General features: G+C 41.9%; 1 protein-coding gene across 1 annotated transcript in view; it reads left to right on the top strand.

The window, feature by feature from the left end:
- GPR107 (G protein-coupled receptor 107) overlaps window positions 1-20292 on the top strand; it is a 34330-nt gene that overhangs the window by 2912 nt on the left and 11126 nt on the right. The window contains exons 2-17 of the mRNA XM_042878803.1: window positions 1688-1813; window positions 2290-2340; window positions 2566-2654; window positions 2798-2964; window positions 3498-3532; window positions 3730-3786; window positions 4278-4388; window positions 5563-5696; window positions 6555-6630; window positions 7625-7698; window positions 8251-8368; window positions 9319-9449; window positions 11249-11292; window positions 18065-18114; window positions 18915-18998; window positions 19780-19904. Of these exons, the coding sequence (XP_042734737.1) occupies window positions 1688-1813; window positions 2290-2340; window positions 2566-2654; window positions 2798-2964; window positions 3498-3532; window positions 3730-3786; window positions 4278-4388; window positions 5563-5696; window positions 6555-6630; window positions 7625-7698; window positions 8251-8368; window positions 9319-9449; window positions 11249-11292; window positions 18065-18114; window positions 18915-18998; window positions 19780-19904 (1472 nt within the window). The remainder of the gene's footprint in view (window positions 1-1687; window positions 1814-2289; window positions 2341-2565; window positions 2655-2797; window positions 2965-3497; window positions 3533-3729; window positions 3787-4277; window positions 4389-5562; window positions 5697-6554; window positions 6631-7624; window positions 7699-8250; window positions 8369-9318; window positions 9450-11248; window positions 11293-18064; window positions 18115-18914; window positions 18999-19779; window positions 19905-20292) is intronic.

Below are 20292 nucleotides of genomic sequence, written 5' to 3'. Positions count from 1 at the left end.
GTTATAAGGACACAGTCTTAGGTTTCTGCAGTCAGAAGTTGCAAGATTATGAACAAAAGCTGTATTTTTCCAACCCGTTAAAGCTCTAGTGAAAGGTGAGACAGCTATTGGTAAGCCTGCAACTTTAAGCTGTCAATATGTGGAGCAGGCGATGCTCCTGGGGGATGTGCTGTTGCTTCTTCAGGATTGTGTAAAGCTGAAGGATTTGTGAACTAAATCTGTAAACTCTAAGCACTCAAAGCTGATGTAAAACCAGGGAGGAAAGTGCGTGTTATGTGTCAATTATCATTTGTTGATGGGCAGCATATTGGTGAACTGCTGAGCAAATGAACTTAAATTGAACTGCTTGCAAGAAGTTTGAATTAAGCAGCTGCTTCTCATTGTATTTACAGCATGCAGAAAGCCTTGTGGCTGGGTGATGCTCTGTTTCCCTCCTTGCCCTGCCCCTGACACCCACACAAATGGTTATCCCTCCAGAAGTGGTTCATACCATCCCAGGTGTGCAGCTGAAAAAGCTGGCTGAGAAATTACACTGAAAGCTCTGTGAAATTAACCAGATGGACTGTTGCCTCAAGCATGTAAGTGACCTGCAGCATGGAGATGGCACAGCTACAGCACTGTTAAACAGGGCATCTGCTGCAGGCCACGTGTTGCTGACTTTTTTTCCCTCTTCTGAGCACTGGAGGAACCATCTGGTTATTTGCCAGGTTAACCTGATTCTCTTAGGGTGATCTCTTAGCTAGATTGCAGGTTGGCTGTGTCAGGATGTATGTCCTGCTGTTAAGCTGAGTGATATTTGTGTAAGGGAAGTTTTATGCAGCGATATCTAATTAATATTTGGTGTCAAGGGGGAGAGCCAACTACACTTTAAATTTGCTACTTAATTTTAGTTGTTCTGTTCTTGTTTTCCTTCCAGCTAAAGATTCTGTAGGATTTGAGGCTCTGATTCCTTACCTACTCTATGATTTTTGAATGCAAAGTTTTAGGGATATGACCTTTCCTTGATATGACGTTGGTATGTAATTTTTACTGCTTTTTGTTTGTCCTTCATGATCTCCTTATGGGGAGGACAATAAAAAAGCCAAGTGTACTTGAGCCGTTCTCAACTGAGCCAGTGATGAGAAGGTATCCATTCATGCAGTTTCTTTGCCACTCTGAGAGGAGATGAGTTATTCTGCAACTAAGATGAGGGACAGAAGACAGGACTGGAATTCTTGGTAGGAAACCCAAGTGATTCTGTTTGACCTCCCTGTTCCTTTGGACATTAATCATTCTTAAGTCTTGAGGCCTTGTGTCTCAGGTAAGAGCACCATAACTAGCTATTTCCTCTTCAGCCTCCTGCAGTGGTAGGGGCTTTTTTTTAATAGCAATACTTCATTTAATCAGCAGTCCCAGAAATTTAATTTCCTCCAGGCTTTTTTCTTGCATCTTTCTCAGGAGTACAGTCAAGTGATAAGCACTGACACATTTGAAGCTCATGTTGAGGTTGTTGGAAGAGTTGATTGATTCCAGTGAAATCATTGGCTATATCTGAAGGTGTCCTGAAGAAATTTGCTGTTGGTATGATCATGTTCTGCGTGAACACTGGTCACCCTGCTTCCTCCTTTATTGCTGCTGCAGGTGGCTGTGTTTAACTCAGCCAAAACAGTGACACTGTGTGACATTTGTAAACTTTCCTTTCTCATAGGATGATGTGAGGCAGAAAGTGCACCTGAATACATTTGGCTTCTTCAAGAATGGTTTCATGAAAGTCAATGTGAGCAACCTTTCATTGAAGCCACCTGTGGATGCTGATGACAAGAGCAGCTCATCAGTAAGTTACTTTGCATCCATTAAGCTTCCTGGGAAATTACCCTTGCAGTGGACTTTTTTAACCTGTTTGAAGTGTCGTATCATAACGAGTAGTGCTGGTTGCATCCTTCCCTGTGTGAGCAACTTGTGGGGATACGTGGCCTACCAGACTTATCCTCAAGTGCTGTTCATTCTGCTTTAAGAACTCATTTTAACTTACCAGATCCTCCACTGAACTTATGTGTCTGCATGTATCTATTTTGTGTGTACAATAGAATAGTTGAGTTGGAAGAGACCTACAGAGATCCTCCATATATTATATCTGAATGATTTGCTCCATAACTGGGTAATACCAGGAGAAAATCTGGATTCAGCCTTAAATACAGCACAGTTTATTTCAGAAATGCCAGTTTTGACTCATTTCATCGTGACTTGGCTCCTCATCCTGGGGTGGCTGAGCTGTTCTAATTTGACAGATTCTCCTTAATTGTCTCATAGGTGGGGTTCAGTCTGGATCGAACAAGGAATGATGGGTTCTCCACTTATCTGGTAAGAGATGAGGGATTTCTTTTCTATGCTGGGGATGCATCGTAGTCTGTGTAATTCCAGGAGGAGCTGGAAGGAAGAGAGAACCATTAGATACAGGCAGGTTGTTGGGGGTAATCCAGTTTTGCATCTTAGTGGACTAAAAATAGTTACCTCCACCTGGGGGAGAACATGCCCAGTTCTTGTTAACAGGAAGGTGCTTTGAAGTTGTTTTGCTTTCATTGCCAGGATGAAGAAGTGGATTACTGTATTTTGAATAAGAAACCTGAGCAAGGTGTTTCTGTTGTAATCTTACTTCTGGACTTCAAAAATGATGTGTGAGTAAATAGAATTCTTTTGAAATGGCTGTTGGCATATTTTGATAAGTTAATTTTTCTTTTATGATCATACGTAAATCATGACAGTCTCTTTAGGAATATCAGTTGGCTTAATTTTGTACTAAAAAAAAATGCTTCCTCAGTGTGAAGGTACAGTTCTCTGCAGAAGCTTCTCACCTGCTGCCTAAGATTTCATTTGTGTCTGAGGAAAATGCCACTGCTTTGATTACCAAGCCACCAAAATCTTCTGAAGATAAAATTGATTCCGATAAAAGTCTGGCTGAGACTAACGAAAATACAGATGGCACAGGTAAGTCTTGCTAAACCTGACTGTATCTGCTTTCCCTGCTGATTTCTGGTCAGTGTGCATCCAACAGTGTGTTGTGGCCACATTCCAGGCATCCCCTTGGGCTAGAATTTACACAGCCTTGTAAAAATGGAGCACGCTGTCTTTACTTTACTCAGTTGTTTGAACAAGTCAGGGTATGAGGCTGGATAACACCAGCATTCATCAGCAAGTCTAGTTTTGCTATTTCCTGCAGTAGCATTGCATGAATGTTGACAACGTGCTGACGTGCCAAAGCTAAAAACATAATCTAAGTTTTGAACTTTTACTATCTTAACATTTGATGATGCATTCAGAATGAACGGATGTGGAGGGAAGAGTCCTGGGATGGTAGGGAGGGGCTGGGGAGAAATCTGTTAATGATTATCTTGGAAACTGCCACGTGGATTAGTGTAAGAACACTTGAGGAAGGTACAGGCAGTGTGTAAAAGGTGCTGGTCTATGAGGATGTCTGTGTGTAAGCACTCTAAATATACCATGAATATTTCTGTCTCTAGATACGAAGTCCAAACGAAGTACAACATCCTCACAGGTAAGAAACTGTCTGCTGATCTCATTCAGAAAGCATGTGGGGGAGAACTCCAGGACAGGCATGGCCGGAAAGTTGAGAGATGTGTTTCATTGCTCTTAGCCTCCCCGTAAACTTACAAAATCAGTTCTCATTGTTTGGATGATGTAACCAGATGTGGGTACCTGCTTTGCAATCTGTGTTTATTTTCTTTTTCCCAGAGCATAGTAGAACAAGAGCATCCTGTTCGCAACGACAGAGGAACTATCTCATTCCAGGTAGGGCTTCTGCCGTTGTCTAGTCCTGATATGTTCAGACAATTCCTTCGTTTCAGCACACTGATTCACTTGCGGATGTTGGTTCCTATAAAATGCTTGAAGTTGTCATGTGATATAATACAGATTTATATAGCTATGAAAATGTGTGTTTGGGATAGGAGCAGAGCAGCTGCTTTGTATTCGGGCAAGTATGATCGAAATTCTGTGGTTGGTCACATTAGATAGAGGACAGTTGTTGCTATCTTCTCTCTGCGGTGAAGTAGCTTTAGCACTGAAGCCTGAAGGTCTTGGGTTCTTAGAGTGCACAGTCATAGTGTTTCTATCTGGTATGTTGTTGAGATTTGCACGTGTGCAGGTATCCTCAAAACAAGCTATTTGCTGAGAGGAACCAGCTGACCTGACTATTCTAGCTCCAGTGGGGATAGCTTCTTTACAGTGCAGCCCAGTTGTTGAATGAAAATGATGTTGACTTACCTGTTCCTTGTTTTCAGTTTTTCTTTAACATCAGTTCTGATAACCAAGAAGGTCTCTACAGCCTGTATTTCCATAAATGTATTGACAGTAATGGGAAACCTCGTGATCAGCAGCTGTTTAGTCTTGATGTGAGTATAGCTCCTTAAGTGCAGTTAACTCATTTGCTTTATCTAAAATATACAACTTTCAGTTGTAGTTTATATACCACATGTGCTTGGTGTACAAGTGTATATGTGGGGTGGGAAGTGATTCAGAGCTGTGCATTTAATCTCTGCAGTGCCATTTCTGAAGGCAGCACTACAGTAAGAAGAATTAAAATACAACTTTTAGAGAAATGTTTGGAGATATGAAGGATACATGTGGGCTTCAGTGTACACAGTTGTGACTGGCACTGTAACCAAGTGAGAGCTTAAACAGCTCATGGCTGGCTGCTGTCAAAAATCTTTTCTCTTTATATGATTACAGATATTAAGACTTGTTGCAATTTAAATTGTTGGCATTTATGAATTTTCAGGGCTTTTTTTTTTTTTTCTGGCCTGAATGGGATGCATTTTTACACTGCTCAGTGAATGTTTGAGGGTAATATTGTATAGCACACTTCCTATCTCTTTTAACATCCAGGGGTTCAGTTCTGTGCTGTTGAGCCAGAGTGTAATAGAACAGCTCAGGCTGTGGATGTAGTTCTGAAAATGTTTTGAAACTCTTGAGGATGAAGAGCTGATTCTGTATAGGTCACTCAGGTCACTCTGAAAGTGTTGCCTCCTATTTGTTTCCATGGAAATGACAACAGGTACGAGGAGCACAGTAACACTGTTTGATAAAGCAATTTCTTAACTACAAAATGCTGTTTCTCAACATATTCACCACCATTAGCTATACATTCTTGCCAGCACTCACCACCTCCCTGTGCTAATATCCACTGTTTGGTATCCATAAACGTTCAGCAGGTGTTGATGAACATCACTGGTGCAATGTTTTCCATATCAAGGAATTCAGTGGCACACCTTTGCTTCATATGCACTTCTGTGTCAGACACCATTTGTCAGACTGCTCCTTGTGCTGCCATCTGGCACACAGCAGCAAAATGTAATGAATACTGGTGGGAAGCTTCATCCTTTACTGCTACATGACCAGCATTCACCTCATGTCATGGACCAACGTAATAAAATAGGAGGCATCGCTTTTTTGTTTGAGTCTTGTGATATTACCTCTCCTGAAAGTCTAATTGTAAATGGAAGTTTGCACGAGTGCTTCAGCCACGTGTTTTTTCAACTGTCTGCATAACTTACCATTCATATTCAGATAGAAATTACGGAGAAGAACCCTGAAAGCTACCTCTCAGCAGGTGAGATCCCACTGCCAAAACTTTACATTTCCATGGCATTCTTCTTTTTCCTGTCTGGGACTGTGTGGATCCACATCCTTCGTAAACGCCGGTAAGCAAACAAGTTTTGTTTCAGTGACAAGTATGGACTTAGTTTGTTTGATGTGTTTTTTCCACTTATTATGCCCAATTCAGATTTTATCACTCAAAACTCTGGCACAATGCTATGTGCTTAATGTATACATCTTCCAGTTTAAAACCAGGTACTTTCATCAGTGCCACAGTTGCAGACCATTGTTGTAAGGTTGTTAAGGGACTGTGTGTAGTGTATGTCTTATAGATACGTTGTGGCAGAAATTAAACCAGTTCCTGTAGTTGAAAAAAGGAGAATGCTGTTTGAAAGTAAATTAAAAGAGCAAGTGGTTCAATTTTCTTTGTGTGGGGAATGGCAGCCAATAATTTCGATTATAATCAAAAGCGGCAGGAATTACTAATTAAAAGCCATGCTTCTTGGTAGTTAATGTGGCATCAGAAGCCAGGAGCAGCTTAAGCCCTTGTGCTTAGTTTGAAGTTCACGTGGTGATCTGATTGTTTGGTAATCTGGAGTTCTTTTGGTGGACTCATTACTTAGTGAAGTTCATCTGGTGATGTGATGCAGTGACTTGGGTTGGGATGGGTGCTATCTGTTTGAGTAGAGGTTAGTAATTATCTGACTGCTCTGATCTGTGCATGCTGGATGTTCCTGTGAATTGCGATCTTCCAACCCAAGGATTAAAAAAGTAGGAGAATGCAGTTAAAATATTGTTCAGGATGCTGTAAAAGTTTGGACTGCAGCATTAAGAGAATGGCTTTATGCTGACAGTCAGCTCTATCTGGGAGATAATGTTTGACATTTATAGATGATGAAGAAATATCCTTGCAGAAACAAAAATTTACTGCTGGCTTTTAACTGACACGTTTTTCTTCCCAGAAATGACGTCTTTAAGATTCACTGGCTGATGGCAGCCCTCCCTTTCACAAAATCACTGTCCTTAGTCTTCCATGCAGTACGTATGGCTTCCCTGCTTTAAGCTGTTCAGCTGGGAATTAGAAATATGAGATCCAGGGTATGCTGTTAGAGGAATTTGTGTGGAGGGGGGAGAAGAGTAGGAGGGAAGGGGGAGAGAAGTGTCTTTCAAATTGAAATGTTGGTACTGAGCTGCTGCTGTGTGGTGGAGGAGATTCAGTTTTCATCAGCAAATTGTGACTTTAAATACAATTGGGATCGTGGCCTGATGTGGGGAAGCAGCAAGCATGTATGTGAGGCTTGAATCAGTTCCATGAGTTCTGATGTTACAGCCATCTGAGGCTGGCCTGGAAGCTTGAGCAATGGCACTACTCAAGCAATACAGCAGTACGGCTTACAATAAATGTCGATGAATGGGAACCTTGATGTTTGTAGAATTGAGAGGTGCTGCTTTAGCTGGCAGAGTGTGCTGTGCCATAGCAAGCAATATTATAAGCATTAACACCTTCATTACATGAAGTCTCTATTATATTGTCTTGACTTTGACTTTCCACTGAAAGATATCATTAATGAAGGTAATGACAAACGTTTAATCCTCCTGTTTGTGCCAGTTTTGATCTTCTCCATCAAGTTCAGACTAGGATAACACCTACAAAATCCTGGGATCAGCAGGTTTGAGTCTGATTTCCAACGGAAATGAAACTAAAAGGTGCCTAATTCCCTAATGCAACTGAACTTGAACAATGAAGGCAGAAATGCAGTTGTTTAACTGTAGTTAGACATGGAAGCTGTGTAGGAAGACTGTAGGTTGTGTAAAGAATATTCACTAATGCTTAGGAAGCAGAGTGAATGGGGATGACCTTGATGACACTAAACAATGCTAGAATGTTGGGAGCAAGCTTTATCTAAATTATAAGTTTGTATACACTGACAGTGCAACTTGAGATGCCTGCTAAAGCAGACCTGTTTAACTGCCATGGGTGGGGTGCTGATGAAAATCTTATAAAGTATCTTATTATGTTTTCTGCTTTCAGATCGACTACCACTACATTTCTTCTCAGGGATTTCCTATTGAAGGCTGGGCTGTTGTCTATTACATCACTCACCTGTAAGTGTATCAGAAGATTTGGTAAATTAAATGGTGAAACTGAATTCCCCTTCTCTCCCAGGGAACCTGGGAATTGCTAATTCTTGATGCTGAGCTCTGAGTGACAAGACAGCAGTGAGCCCAGTGTAAAGGGGAAAACTGCTTGCAGAGGACAGCTGCAGAGAATTGGTGCTTATGTGGGTGGAGGAGTAAAAGGAGAAGAGATGCTTTGCTCTTCTTTGTTCATGTTAATATTCAAGTATCTAATTTGCTCTTGGTGTGAATAGTAAGAGGATGCAGCTGCCAGTGTTTTCTCCTGTTCACCATGGTAAATGGATGATTCCCCCAGGAAAAGATTGCATATATTGGTGGTTGTGAATGGAGGGTAATGTTGCTGTGTAATGCATGGTTGTGAGCAAGGCATCTGTTTGCTGATGTAGGATAAGCATTTGCTAGAGTTATGAATAGCAAGGCTATTTATTTGGGTTTGTGGCTTTACTGACTGTAGAAAAGATAACCTGGGCTGAAGAGGAAGTATAAAATATCTCCTTGCATTATCTGCTTCTCTTTCAGATTTAAGGGTGCTCTTCTGTTCATCACTATTGCCCTCATTGGAACAGGCTGGGCTTTCATTAAACACATCCTTTCAGATAAAGACAAAAAAATCTTCATGATTGTCATCCCACTTCAGGTGAGGACTGAGCTGTGTCAATACTTACTGTGTTGTGGGAGAGCAGCTTGTGGAAACTGTAACAGGCTGTGAATCCTACACAGAATATAAATTACTGCTTGTGTAAGCCTGTGAGCTGAGTTATAATTTTTTTGAAGCTGTTAAAGGGCCAGAAGTTATATAATTTTCCCAACTTTTCTCTTTATGTTGAGTATTAGATAATGGTTATCAAATAATATCAGCAAGCAAACAAGTAGCTGTAATGTAGGTTTAGTCATGCTGGGACAAAACTTGGGCTGCAAAGCAGTATTAAATTACCAAACACAGAAATTAGGTGAAAGTTATCACTTCTGAGAAGTTTGCTGAAATGGGCGTAAGGAATGGGGAGCACTGAAATTTGTGAGGTCCCTTGGGTCTCATCTCTCCAGTATGTTCAAAGCAATCGGTGTTTGTCTCCTGAAGGAGATGGGAAGGCAGCATTTCTATTTGCTGTTGTAGATAGGATGGCCTTTCAGCTTTTGGGGATGTGATCTGTTGCCCAGCTGCAAAATCGCATGTATTTACTGTCTGAGTTCTTTTAGAACTTGGCTATGCAGTACAAAATGTACTCGTATGACCAGTTTGATTTACTGGCTAGATTTAGAATAATGTGGTTAGACTGCTATCTGTGTGCAGAGTGCTGTTCTGTGCTTGCAATCCATTTTTATTCTGTTGTCTTTACTGAAACCATGGGTTCAGCATAGCATGCAACAAAAAGGGTTACCTTCTGAATGTCAGCAGAAATGCATTCCAATCGATTATATCTCTGTAGATGCTGTGTGTGATTTTTGACATAGATCTGCAGTAGAAAAACTGAAGTTACTGAATGGGCTCTTTCTGCAACTGTGGGATAGCTTTTGCTGAATTTGCAGCCCACATCTAATCTATCCTTGGAAAGCTTCTGAAACCATTACCCACTTCTCGTCCTGCAGGTGCTAGCAAACGTGGCATACATTATTATAGAGTCAACAGAAGAGGGAACAACTGAATATGGACTGTGGAAAGAAATCCTTTTCCTGGTAGACTTGCTGTGTTGTGGTGCCATCTTATTTCCAGTGGTATGGTGAGTTGTTGTGTGCGATCACTTCTGAGTGCTGATGCCCTGAGCTGTTCTCACTAATGGATATTGATGTTAGAGGTTAAGAGGCTGCTGAAGCAGAGAAGTAAATGTCTGTCCTTTAAGTCCAGTCTTCTGTTAGTTTCTTAAACTTATCAGTCTCAGCACTTCAGCATTGTGGAAGATGCTTGCTTTAGAAATGTTCAAGGGGGGGCGTTTTAAAAGCATGGTCAGAGCAGTGCAAACAGACTGCAGATGCCTTTGGAACTTGAAATGTTTCAGAAGCGCTGATTCTCTCATGTTGAAAAATGGGCTTTTGGTAGTGACTGGGGATGGAAAGCAGGCTGCTAAATTCAAAACCAGTGGTGGTGTTTGAGGTCAGAGCTTCTTTCAGCCAGAGTAGCACTGCATATTTACTTGACTGTTTAGAAGAAATAATCCCACAGGGAGCATTTCCCTGCCCTTCCTTCCACTCTACTTGGCATTGAAAAATGTTGGTTATGTAAAACTCAACGAAAACACAGATAATTCAGATAAATGCTATTGTTGCTGCTTGCCAGTTAGGCAGAACATTTATATTCTAAATTCATTTTAGTCTTAATTGAAAAAGCAGCTGCATCCAAAGGAGGATTTGAAGGAGCTTCTGGCTTCTCGGTTTTAAACACAGAATATTCTAATTTTTCTCAATTATCTCCAGCATTTTTCCTGAAGTGCACGAGTATGTCTGTCTAGTAAACATGTCTTCACTCCCTAGCGTGCAGCTCCTGAGTGTTTTGGGGAACTATTTCATAACGTGTTACTTTGTAGATGTGAGTAAGCTCCACTGTGGTTTGCTAGGGTGTGTTTCTGCTGCACTAACCTTCCCGGTTCTGTGTAAGGACCAAACCCAGCAGTCTTGTGGCCTTGTGCCAACACAAGTGAAGGTCTTCCAAGAAATTTGCACAGCCCACTTGACGCTCCCCCACTCCACTCAAAATGCTGCAGCTCCTCTGAGGATGACAGCATTTGGGTGTGGTAAATAAAACTACAGGAAACTAACTTTCGTTACAGAGAGATTCGGATTACCTATGGTTAAGGAAACGTTTTCAGTCACAGCTCTTGCTATATAATGCCAGAATCTGTAGTTCTGCATAGCGACACACTAGTACAAAACTTGCAATTGTTGTTCAGATGTGGTTTTGTTGTGGAAAGTGTTTGAATGAACTGTCCTATAACTGTTTATATAGGGTACAGCCTGTGTTCCTCCATTGTCATGGTACCAACATAAACTGGCAGTGAAACCTAGGGCATAATTCTGCCCCTTTTTCATCTGTGTAGTCTCACTGCCTCTGGTGGGATGAATCATGCCAGTAAGGTGACTAAGCCTTGGCCATTGAATTTCCATTCCTGTAGGGTAGCTTCTGTTACGTAAGGAGCCTGTGTAGCCATGTAAGCTGTAATCAAGTATTTAAATGAAAAGAGCTTAAAAGAGCAGTGAGGTGCCAAATGCTTGGCAGTACTCTGAATAGTAGCTCAGCTTACTTGTACAAGTGGTAAGCATTATGCTGGGAAATGCCCTGGTTTCTCACTCTGCTCTGTCCCAGCTTTCTGTGGGCTGAAGCAGGCTCTAGCAGTTCAGATTTCTTAATCATAAGGAGATGCAGATATCTGAACTGCTTGGGAGATGGGGATGAAATATATGCGGTGCCACCCGTGCTAAGGCACAGTTAATTATGAGCATAGCCCAGCCATAAAGAGCTAATGGAACTGTTGGAGTTCTGGAGGGCTGCAGTGAAAAGAGCTTATTCTACCTCTTAATTTTTCAGGTCAATAAGACATTTACAGGAGGCTTCAGCAACAGATGGAAAAGGCAAGTAGCAGTAATTTTCTTACTGTTCTGTGCTACATACCAGAAGATCTTTCCAAACATGATGCTGATTTTTAAATATATAAACTAGAGCTGTAAGCCTATTCTGTTGTTGCTACGTAGCTACTTTTCCTTTGTGGTCTTCTAGGTTATTCCTTTTGGGAAATGCCCTTTTTCATGCATTGCTTCAACAATTCGTATCTGAAATTCATTTGCAGGTGCCTGCACAGCCCCAAATGCTCAGGTTAGACACTGTATCGAAGGAAATAATCTGACAGCTTTACCTTGTTCTTAGACTCAAGTTCAGAAGCAATCTAGAAGTGTGTTCTAGAATTTGTGTATATCTTGACTGATAGCCTGACCATCAGAAGTCTGTTCCTACCTGGACAGAAGGAAATAACCTTAGTAGGAAACAAAACATAAATTGGCATTGGATGTAACACAGTTTTCATCTTGCCTGTGTTTGTACAGCAGTTCCAAGGGCTGCTTGTGTAAAGTCAAGTTATGTTTATTGTAGCAGTGAAAGTGAGATGATGGATGGAAAGTCAACCTAAATATGGCTTTTGTAATGTTTGCTTTTCCTGCTTTGTCCTCTCACTTCTTCCAAATAAGTTTTTCAGTTGGCTGTAGATTCAAGCCATGGAATATAACACTGGCTTCCTTGGAAGCAGGCAGGCATTTGAGTTTTCATTTGATCATTTCATTTGTCATTTGATGCTCACTGAGTATATATGTCTTCTGGAATCTTTCTGCATTTACAAGTCTGCTTCAGTTTAGACCATCTTTGAGGCAATGACTTGGTCAGTTGAGGACTTTCTGTAAATAAGGCCAGGTTCTTAGCTGGTGTGGATCAGTGTTCCTGGAAAGAAGGCAGAGTTCTTGCACACGATGGAGTCAGCAGCTGCTGCAGTGCTGAGAGCTCAGGGGCTTTTGCATAGAGCTGAGATGGAAGGCCATTAGATCTACCCGAAGGTGATTAGCCTGTGCTTACCTTGCACTTGGTGGTTGGTATCACAAGATGGTGCTATGGAGTTGGATTGATTAACCTTAAAACACTGAATGAAGGATGAAAATAAGGTAGCGAACGTCGAAGGTGTTCAACATAAGGACTTTTGACCTGTCTGTCCATCGTAGTGACAGGTGGAATCCTGATCTGAGTAATAACATTGTTGCTGGCTTTTTATTCTGAAAGATTTGTCGTAGTGCATAATGGAAGTGAGGGTGTAGTGATCTGAGAAGTGCTCACAGCCTTGTGTACGGTGATGTACACAGCAGCCCCTCGGACTGTCCCTTAGGCCTCTGTCTTGTATCACTGGTACACGTGCAGCAGTGCTCTTCACAATGAGTGCTGTGTGTGAGCCGCCCGCTGCTGTGACCACATTTCATTGCAGGGATTCTGCAAATCCAGTAATTGTGTGCTGAGATTGCACAGCAAAAGGCAGCGGTGAGTCGTGTGATAAGGGAAGAGTTAAGAAAAATTATCAGGGAAAACATTGCATAGGCTTGTGCCAGATTGTACCCAGCACCCCCACAGGGACGGAGCTCTCATCAGATGTTAGATATTTAGAGGTGGTTGACAGAAGCCCATGGGGAGTGTTACCTGATGGTGTCATGCTGCTAATGTGCCTGATAAGGAAACTAAAGCTGATTTGGTTGCACTGTAAGTAAAACAGAATCATTCACAGGCTTATAAGTGAACCATCATGACTGGAACCACTCGCTCTTTACTCTGCAGGCTTCCCTTGGAGACAGTGTTCTGCAGGGGTGCTGCTCAGTCTCTTGCCTTCTCAAGAAACATATCACCAGCACCAACTCTGAATTTACCAAATGAAGGCAGTTTTCTGCTTAACTGGTGAAAGCTACTGAATCCTTTCATATGCAGTCTAGCTGTCTGTCTGTGCTGAGAGCTATCTGAATCTTGTGCAGAGTTCTGGTCAGGCTGCCTATTGCTGGCTGAGATTTATTGTCTGGCGTTACCTCAAAGGCTGTTTTCCCTGTTTCTCTTGCACAGACTTCATTATCTCAGAGGGTGTCTTGGGAAATTATATCCTATAAATTCAATAGTTGTTTTTTCTGTCTCTGGGTCTTCTGGTGACCTTTTTGCTGGTGAGAAGGTCCTAAGGAAAATTATTTTCACTTCCTGTGTCCTTTAGAACTAACTACTGCAGGACTTTATGGCTCAGGCTCCTGCTAATGTTTCTGACTGTTTGTCTGTCTTGTTGTCCTCTTCTAGCTACTTCACAACCTGTTATTAGGTAGTGCTCCCTTGGGTCGGGTGCAGTCGTGACTGCAGTCTGACTAGAATAGAAATAAAGTAGAAAGCTGGCCTGACTACGAGTCTTCAATCTGCTAGAGCCGTGCCTGCTGTAGGGTTTTATTTTAACAATCTGCAGTTATATAAAAGGCTTGTTAAACTGCTGGTGATTTGAAGTCTCTGGCTAATGTTCACTTCAACTTTTAAAAAAATGATTTTTTGGAGTGGAAAAGCTAGAGAAATATGTCTAAAGCTATGACTTAGCAAGAAGGCCTTGCAAGCACAGATGTTATGGATTGCTGGTGAGGAGTAGGCATGGCGCAGTCATTCAGCTGGCTCTGAGCTGCCTTGGTGTGGTGGTGTCTTTTTTTTCCTTTGCAGGTGATCTTTAACTCTGAAGCAAAATACTTGGTGTACACAGGCTTCTTATCCTGCATGGTGGTGGGTATTAAAAAAAAAAAAGTACAACCCCTTTTTTTTTTTTTTTTTTTTGGAGTTTTTTCTTCCTCATTTAAAATCACCACCTTAAGCCAGTGCCTAGCTGCAGCCCTTCTGGTCTGTCACTGCATTTTTCAGAGGGAGCTTGCTGTCTGTCCACTACAATCCATCTACATTGTGGATGTCTTCTTGCAGGTGTGAGGAAGTGAGCCTTGCTGACTGAGTTACGGTTGTTTGGGCTGGAAGTCTGCTCAGCTATCGTTACCTTGTTCAGAGGCATTATTAGAGGAGGAGGAGAAAGGACTGTGCTGTTGGAAGAGTCCTTATTTTTGTTCAGAACTCAAAGATCTCACTGGGCCTCTCAGGTCTCATAACCCTCTCTTACCTGATGTCTGTTGTTTGAGAATGGAGTGGAGGGCTGGAAACACCACTGCAGCTTTTGTTCTGCCAGTACTTCTGTGTGTTAAGAGATGTGAAGCTCGGTGCAGTCTGATCACAAACAGTCAGCTATTTTCCAGAAGCACTGCAGCATGTCACGGTTGGCAGCAGTACTAGGGGAAATACATTGCAATGTATAGCTCCCAGGCAACATTCCCTGTGTGCTGTGCAGTGGGCAAATGATTAATGCTTCCATGCTTGTTCCCATGTCAAGAAGTACCTTTTGCCATATTCAGCATCATTCTGCTTCTGTACCATGAAAAAGCTGTGAGCAAAGCGCTCTGTCCTGAGCGGTGCAGAACATCCTGGCTTAGCTGAGCTCAGCAGGTGTTGGAAGCAATGACTCCAGAGACCTGAGCTTGAAAACACCTCTGCAGCCCTCTAGAGAGAAGAGCCTAGTGGCTGGGTAAACATGCTCCAGGCAGTACACAGACATATCAAAACCCTGAGATAAAGTGTAGTGATATCAGTCTTGAGACCTCAGTGGATAGCACAGAAGAGCTGAAAAATGCTGAGAAATGAAATAAGCCTGTTGTGTTCCAGGGTTGAAATAGCAGTTACGTGCTGCAGACGTTGCTTATCCTGTAGGGTGGAATCTCTTCTGAGTGTGATGGGGAACTTCTGTGCCAAATGGCTAATGTGTTTCAGAATATTCAAGATTAACTAGTCTGTGCCACCTTCACTGGTATGACACTGAGAGTTACTGTATCTGTGTGCTTCACCTCTTCTTTCTGATGTAGGAATGCTTTTAAGCAGAGTGCCATAGAGATTATAAGGCCATACTTCTCAGAGTTACTCCTGGAGTAGCTTTTTGAGGTCTAAATCTGCCTGTGTGACTTCATTCACGGGGAGCAGGAGGGGATAGAAAACCTCCATTTAGTATTTGGCAACGACATGGCATCTCAGATACTACTATACCATGCAGTGCACTGTGGAAATATTCTTATCTGTACTTTGTGTTTGCTCTAGATGCTTTGTATTTTGTCCTTGCATTCTGTATTGTCTGAATTTGGGCTTCCTATTCTCTCATCTGCAGTCCTCTTGCTGTTCTTACATACGCATTCTGAGAAGTTGCTTATTACTCTTCAAAAAGCTATTGTCTACTGTGCAGGGCTGTAGTGGTCTGACTTCCATCTTCCCCCCATCTTACAGGCTGCTTCAGCATTTGAAATTAGCATAGAGAGCAATCTGAAACAGTGACTGGCTTCCAAAATTCGGTAGCGTGTTGGTTTTTGGTTTTTTGAAAATGCAGATCAGGCTATTGCAGGCACAAGCTGTTAAAGTAAATGGTGATGAAGAGGGGAAACTGAGAGAAAAGCAGGGTATAGGTGTTATAAACCTTTCTTGGAAGATTGCTTTTATCTTAATTAGTCTGTGAAAGCAGTGGAACACAAGTATGAATTTATTTGTAAAACCTTTGGTAGAGAGTCTCTTTTATTCTTTTTCTACTCTGCAGTTAAGTACTGTTCCTTGAAGAATGGTTATCGTACTTGAAACATAAATTTACCCAGCCTTTACTGCATGCTGTGATTGCTGCTGCTTTATCACAGCTTCACAGGTTGGGGCTGCAAGTGATTAAAGTTGTAAGTGACAGCTGCTGGCCTAACCTCTCTCCTGTGTGTTGCTGTTGATGTCTGTACTGCCAGGCTAGGTGAGCCTAAGTCTCAAAGTGTCCAGCATAGCAAGACACGAGTGCTACTGCTTGGAGCACCTTCAGCCTGTGGAAAAGCTATTTGCAGGCTGCTGATGCCAAGCAGTGATGATTTTAGACTTCTTTCAGAACAGTGTGTGCTGTGACTTGGAGCTGTTCAGATAAAATGGCATAGATGTGCATTAATACTGACTCCAGTGTCTGACAGTGGAGAGGAGTATTTCTGAAGTTGAGACAACTTCTGGAGAGCACCTAGCTGTGGTAAAAGCAAGCTGGCTTCCACAGGTGGCTTTTCAGTGTTTTTACTGGGTGTTTTTTGTCTATTTTTTTTCTCTTGCCCCTTTTTTCCCCATGCTTAGCTGCTCCAGTTATCTAGTTGTAATGCTGATTATTATGATGTTGATTATCATGATACATAGGTGAGATCTTGAGCTGTGTTTTATCTGCTGAGAGAGAGGTGCTTCCAGTGACTTCAGCTGGCAGCCAGATTTTTGGCATCACTGCCCTTTCCTCCTATGCACTGCCTGAACAGAAATGACTCCCCAGCTCACTCAGTTGTTGACTGTAAAGCACTGATGGACTGGCAGTTTGAATCACAGCTGTTGAGTTGGTGTTCCTGTAACTACAAAGCCTGGGAATTCTTGTGGCCTGTCACTGCACCAGTTGGTAGCAGTTCTTGAAGATGGATATGTTGAGTTGAAAATAGATCTTCCTGCACAAAGCAATACGTGGTGAATCACAAGATCTTCATGATCACACTTAATGTAGTTCTTTAAATAGGACAGCATTACTTCATGATTTAATCCGTTTGTCCTGCAAATTTCCACGTTTTAATCTTTCTCCAAGTATGTTATGGAAAGCTTTTAACGTTAAGCTGTCTAATCAACAGCTATACCCATGAAAATCCATACTTTTTTGCTATTTAATTGTGCTTTTGTGAGGAGATGTTCTGGGGCAGTGGCAGGTCTGTGCACCTACTGCACAGTGAAGTGCTCTTTGTACTTACTCTGCAGGATGTAAGTCTGGAGTTTGAGCACTGCTTTCTGCAGTCCAGAGCTCTGTATTGCAGAGCTGATGCTATTCTATGGTGTTTCATATGCAGCCCACAAAGGAGTGCATAGCAGTATTTTCCAGTTAGCAACATGTCTTCATTGGCTCTAAATTGCATCTCTGTATGCTGTCAGCATATCTTGGGCTCCTTGCCTCTCCTGTTGTCACAAAAGCACCAGAAGTCTGCATCTGTTATCCTGCTGCACCTATAAAACCTGACTCTCAAACTGGAGCTGACAGCTGTTCCATCTGTTGTTGACCTCTGCTCATTCACGTGAATACGTGCCGTGTTCCTCAAGAGCTGATGTGTCAGTCCAATAAATGCAGGTTAGCCTGGGGCCTTCACTTACATGGTTTGTGATTGAAACACATGCATTTGCAATGAGAAGTGATTAGTGTGACTTTCCATTTCACTTATAAATTATGACTGAGCCATGAGTGACAGAGAATACGGCTTAGCTGTTGAACAGCAGCGGAAGTGTTTTAACAAAATGCAGTGATTCTGAAGTTCAGGACTGCCTCCTAGAAAATTCATCCTCTGTGAGTACTTTCTGACATGATCCATGCCTTCAGCTGATCTGAGCGACTTTGAGGCAGTGTCAGGTGGCACTGCCCTTGTGGCAGGACTAAAGCAGCAGTATGTAGTTGGCTACGGACAGGTGAGCACTAGAGGGAGGCTCTATACTCTGGAGTGTGTACGTGTGACACTTAGTGATCTCGTTGAATTGCCTCTGTAAGAGGTTGGCTGCCCCAGCCTAGGGATTACCCAATACGTAGCCTAGACAGAATAGCACTCCTTAGAGCAACCAGCAGGCTGTGGGGATAAAGCTTTAAATCTGGAAGTCCCCGAGTCCTGCTTTTGATTGCTTACCTACCTTGTGAACAAGCATTAGGAAAAACACTCTCAATCAACCTTTTGATGGATTTTTGTGTTCTCTTGACAGCTGCCATTAACCTAGCAAAGCTGAAGCTTTTCAGGCATTACTACGTTATGGTAAGTTTAAAACAGAACAACCAAAAAAACATACAGGCAAAACCCAAACAAATCCAGCAGCTGTGTACCTATGCATACAGGGCACTTGGAAGCCATTCCAGCTTTTTGCTGGATTACTTGTTTGAAGCTGCTATAACTCATGAATGGGGTGGAAATGTTGACAGTTCTGTGGCAGTGCTGTGCTTTGGCATCTTAGCCAACTGGGTTACAGACCTCAAAGCAACTTCCCTTCTTTTCCAAGTAGTTGCATCCTTCTATCTTTTAAATTGGTTCCAGCTATCTGTAATGCTTACTAATTTCCTCTGGAGACAGCTCGAGCTGCCAGTTGAATTGATGGGCTTGAATAAAGTACAATAAACTTGGTAAAAACCAAACTTGGGAGCAAATGGTGCCTTGAGATGCATGCATACAGCTTCTTATTAAGTCAGTGGGAGCCTTGAGCATACCTCCCGAGGGAGTATATCCTCCTTAATGATTTCCAGTGGTCTCATTTCAGACTCTTAAGAAGCATTAAGAGTAATACTTTACAGCACTGATTCTTGAATTCTACAAAATCCAAATGCTTAAAGCATTTTCCCAATGTAACTTCAACATGTTAGTAGCAGCTTGAGTCATTTGGATGTTCAGCAGCCTGCAGAGCCTTCAGCCTCTATCTTCCTTGTTTATCGAAGGAGCATAATGGGGCTAATCTGACATAATGAGGTGTCTGGGAACTGCTTAAGCTATTTCTCTGGAAAAATAGGTTCAGTCAGGATGATGCTATTGTTCTCACTCACAGATTGTGTGTTTCCTTCCCACAGATTGTGTGTTACATTTACTTCACACAAATCATTGCAATTCTCATAAAGATTGCTGTTCCGTTCCAGTGGAAATGGCTGTACCAGGTATTTGTCAATAACGGAAAACACATCCATGCCTTTATTTTATTTTTTTCTTATTAATCTGTAAAAATAACCACACCAAACCAAGTTCTTAATTTGTTCTTCATGTTGTGGTAGGACGTGTCAGAGCTCCACGATGCATTCTGCTTCTCCTCATTAATATCACCGATCATTCCTGGTGGCAGGAGTGGATTTTTTTTAGTTCTGTTTGACCAGCAAGACTGCTGGATTATACATGAGATGTCTGAAAGTAATTGCTTTATTGATTTTAGTCTTTCAATTTAAAAATGTCTGAAGGAAATTAATCAAGAACATAGAAGAGGGGGAAAAAAAGTACTCAGGTTTGCCCTGTGTAATTGAGGCCCTGGGGAGCCAGTGAAATAGACTTTCGCTTTTCCATTTACAGGCTTTATTTGCCTACTGACTTTTAAATACTTGGTTTCTTAACATATAATCCAAGTAACTGTGCAGGTAGTCTTTGGAATATATTAACTGTTGAAAATACCAAACAACTTCAGGGTTTTTTTTCTTGGCTTTTAAGTCTTGCTGAACTTCACTGGAGTGATGTCTGGGGTTGTAACTGGATTTGAAGTGATGGGGAAATTTAAAAGAAAGAGCTTGACAGCCTTTAGCCTGGGATTAATGATAACAGAATGAAAATTGCTTTTTTATTTCTGCTATGACACAGGCTTCTTGGCCATTCAATCTTGAACCTTATGAGCGAGGAGAAATGTTTTATGACCATGAAGGATTGCTGAATTTCAATCTTGTGTCTTACTTGCAGCTGCTGAATGAAATGGCCACGCTGGTGTTCTTTGTCCTCACTGGGTACAAGTTCCGTCCAGCGTCAGATAACCCTTACCTGCAGCTTTCTCAAGATGATGAGGATGATTTGGAGATGGAAGCTGTGTAAGAACCTCCTTTTGCTACCTCCTCCTTTTACTGCTGAATGTAGATGAGCATGATGTAAGGCCACTTCGGCTTTGAAGTTCAATCTAAAGATCTGCAAAAACTTATTTTAAGTAACACTGTGCTGAGAAGATGGAGATTTTTAGCAATGCTCCTCAGTGTTCCATTCCATGCTACAAACCATGGGGCACCACAGATGCAGTAGGACTGAGTTAGTGAGGATAAAGTACAAAGGGGGACTCAATCCCTGTCGTTTGCAGTCATTTTCTGAGGACTTATTCAAAAACTTCTCTTTTTTTTTTTTTATATAATAGAAACTGCCCTAAGAAATGCAGTGTGCTGAAAGTGTTGAGTATAGTTATAATTGCCACACCATTACCTCAATAGG

This window comes from Lagopus leucura, unplaced genomic scaffold, assembly GCF_019238085.1.
Source record: "Lagopus leucura isolate 7727_CA_CO unplaced genomic scaffold, USGS_WTPT01 Super-Scaffold_100022, whole genome shotgun sequence".
In the NCBI taxonomy this organism is placed as follows: Eukaryota; Metazoa; Chordata; class Aves; order Galliformes; family Phasianidae; genus Lagopus; species Lagopus leucura.
Note: the sequence above shows the minus strand (reverse complement) of the source record. Positions and strands in the feature narration are given on the sequence as shown.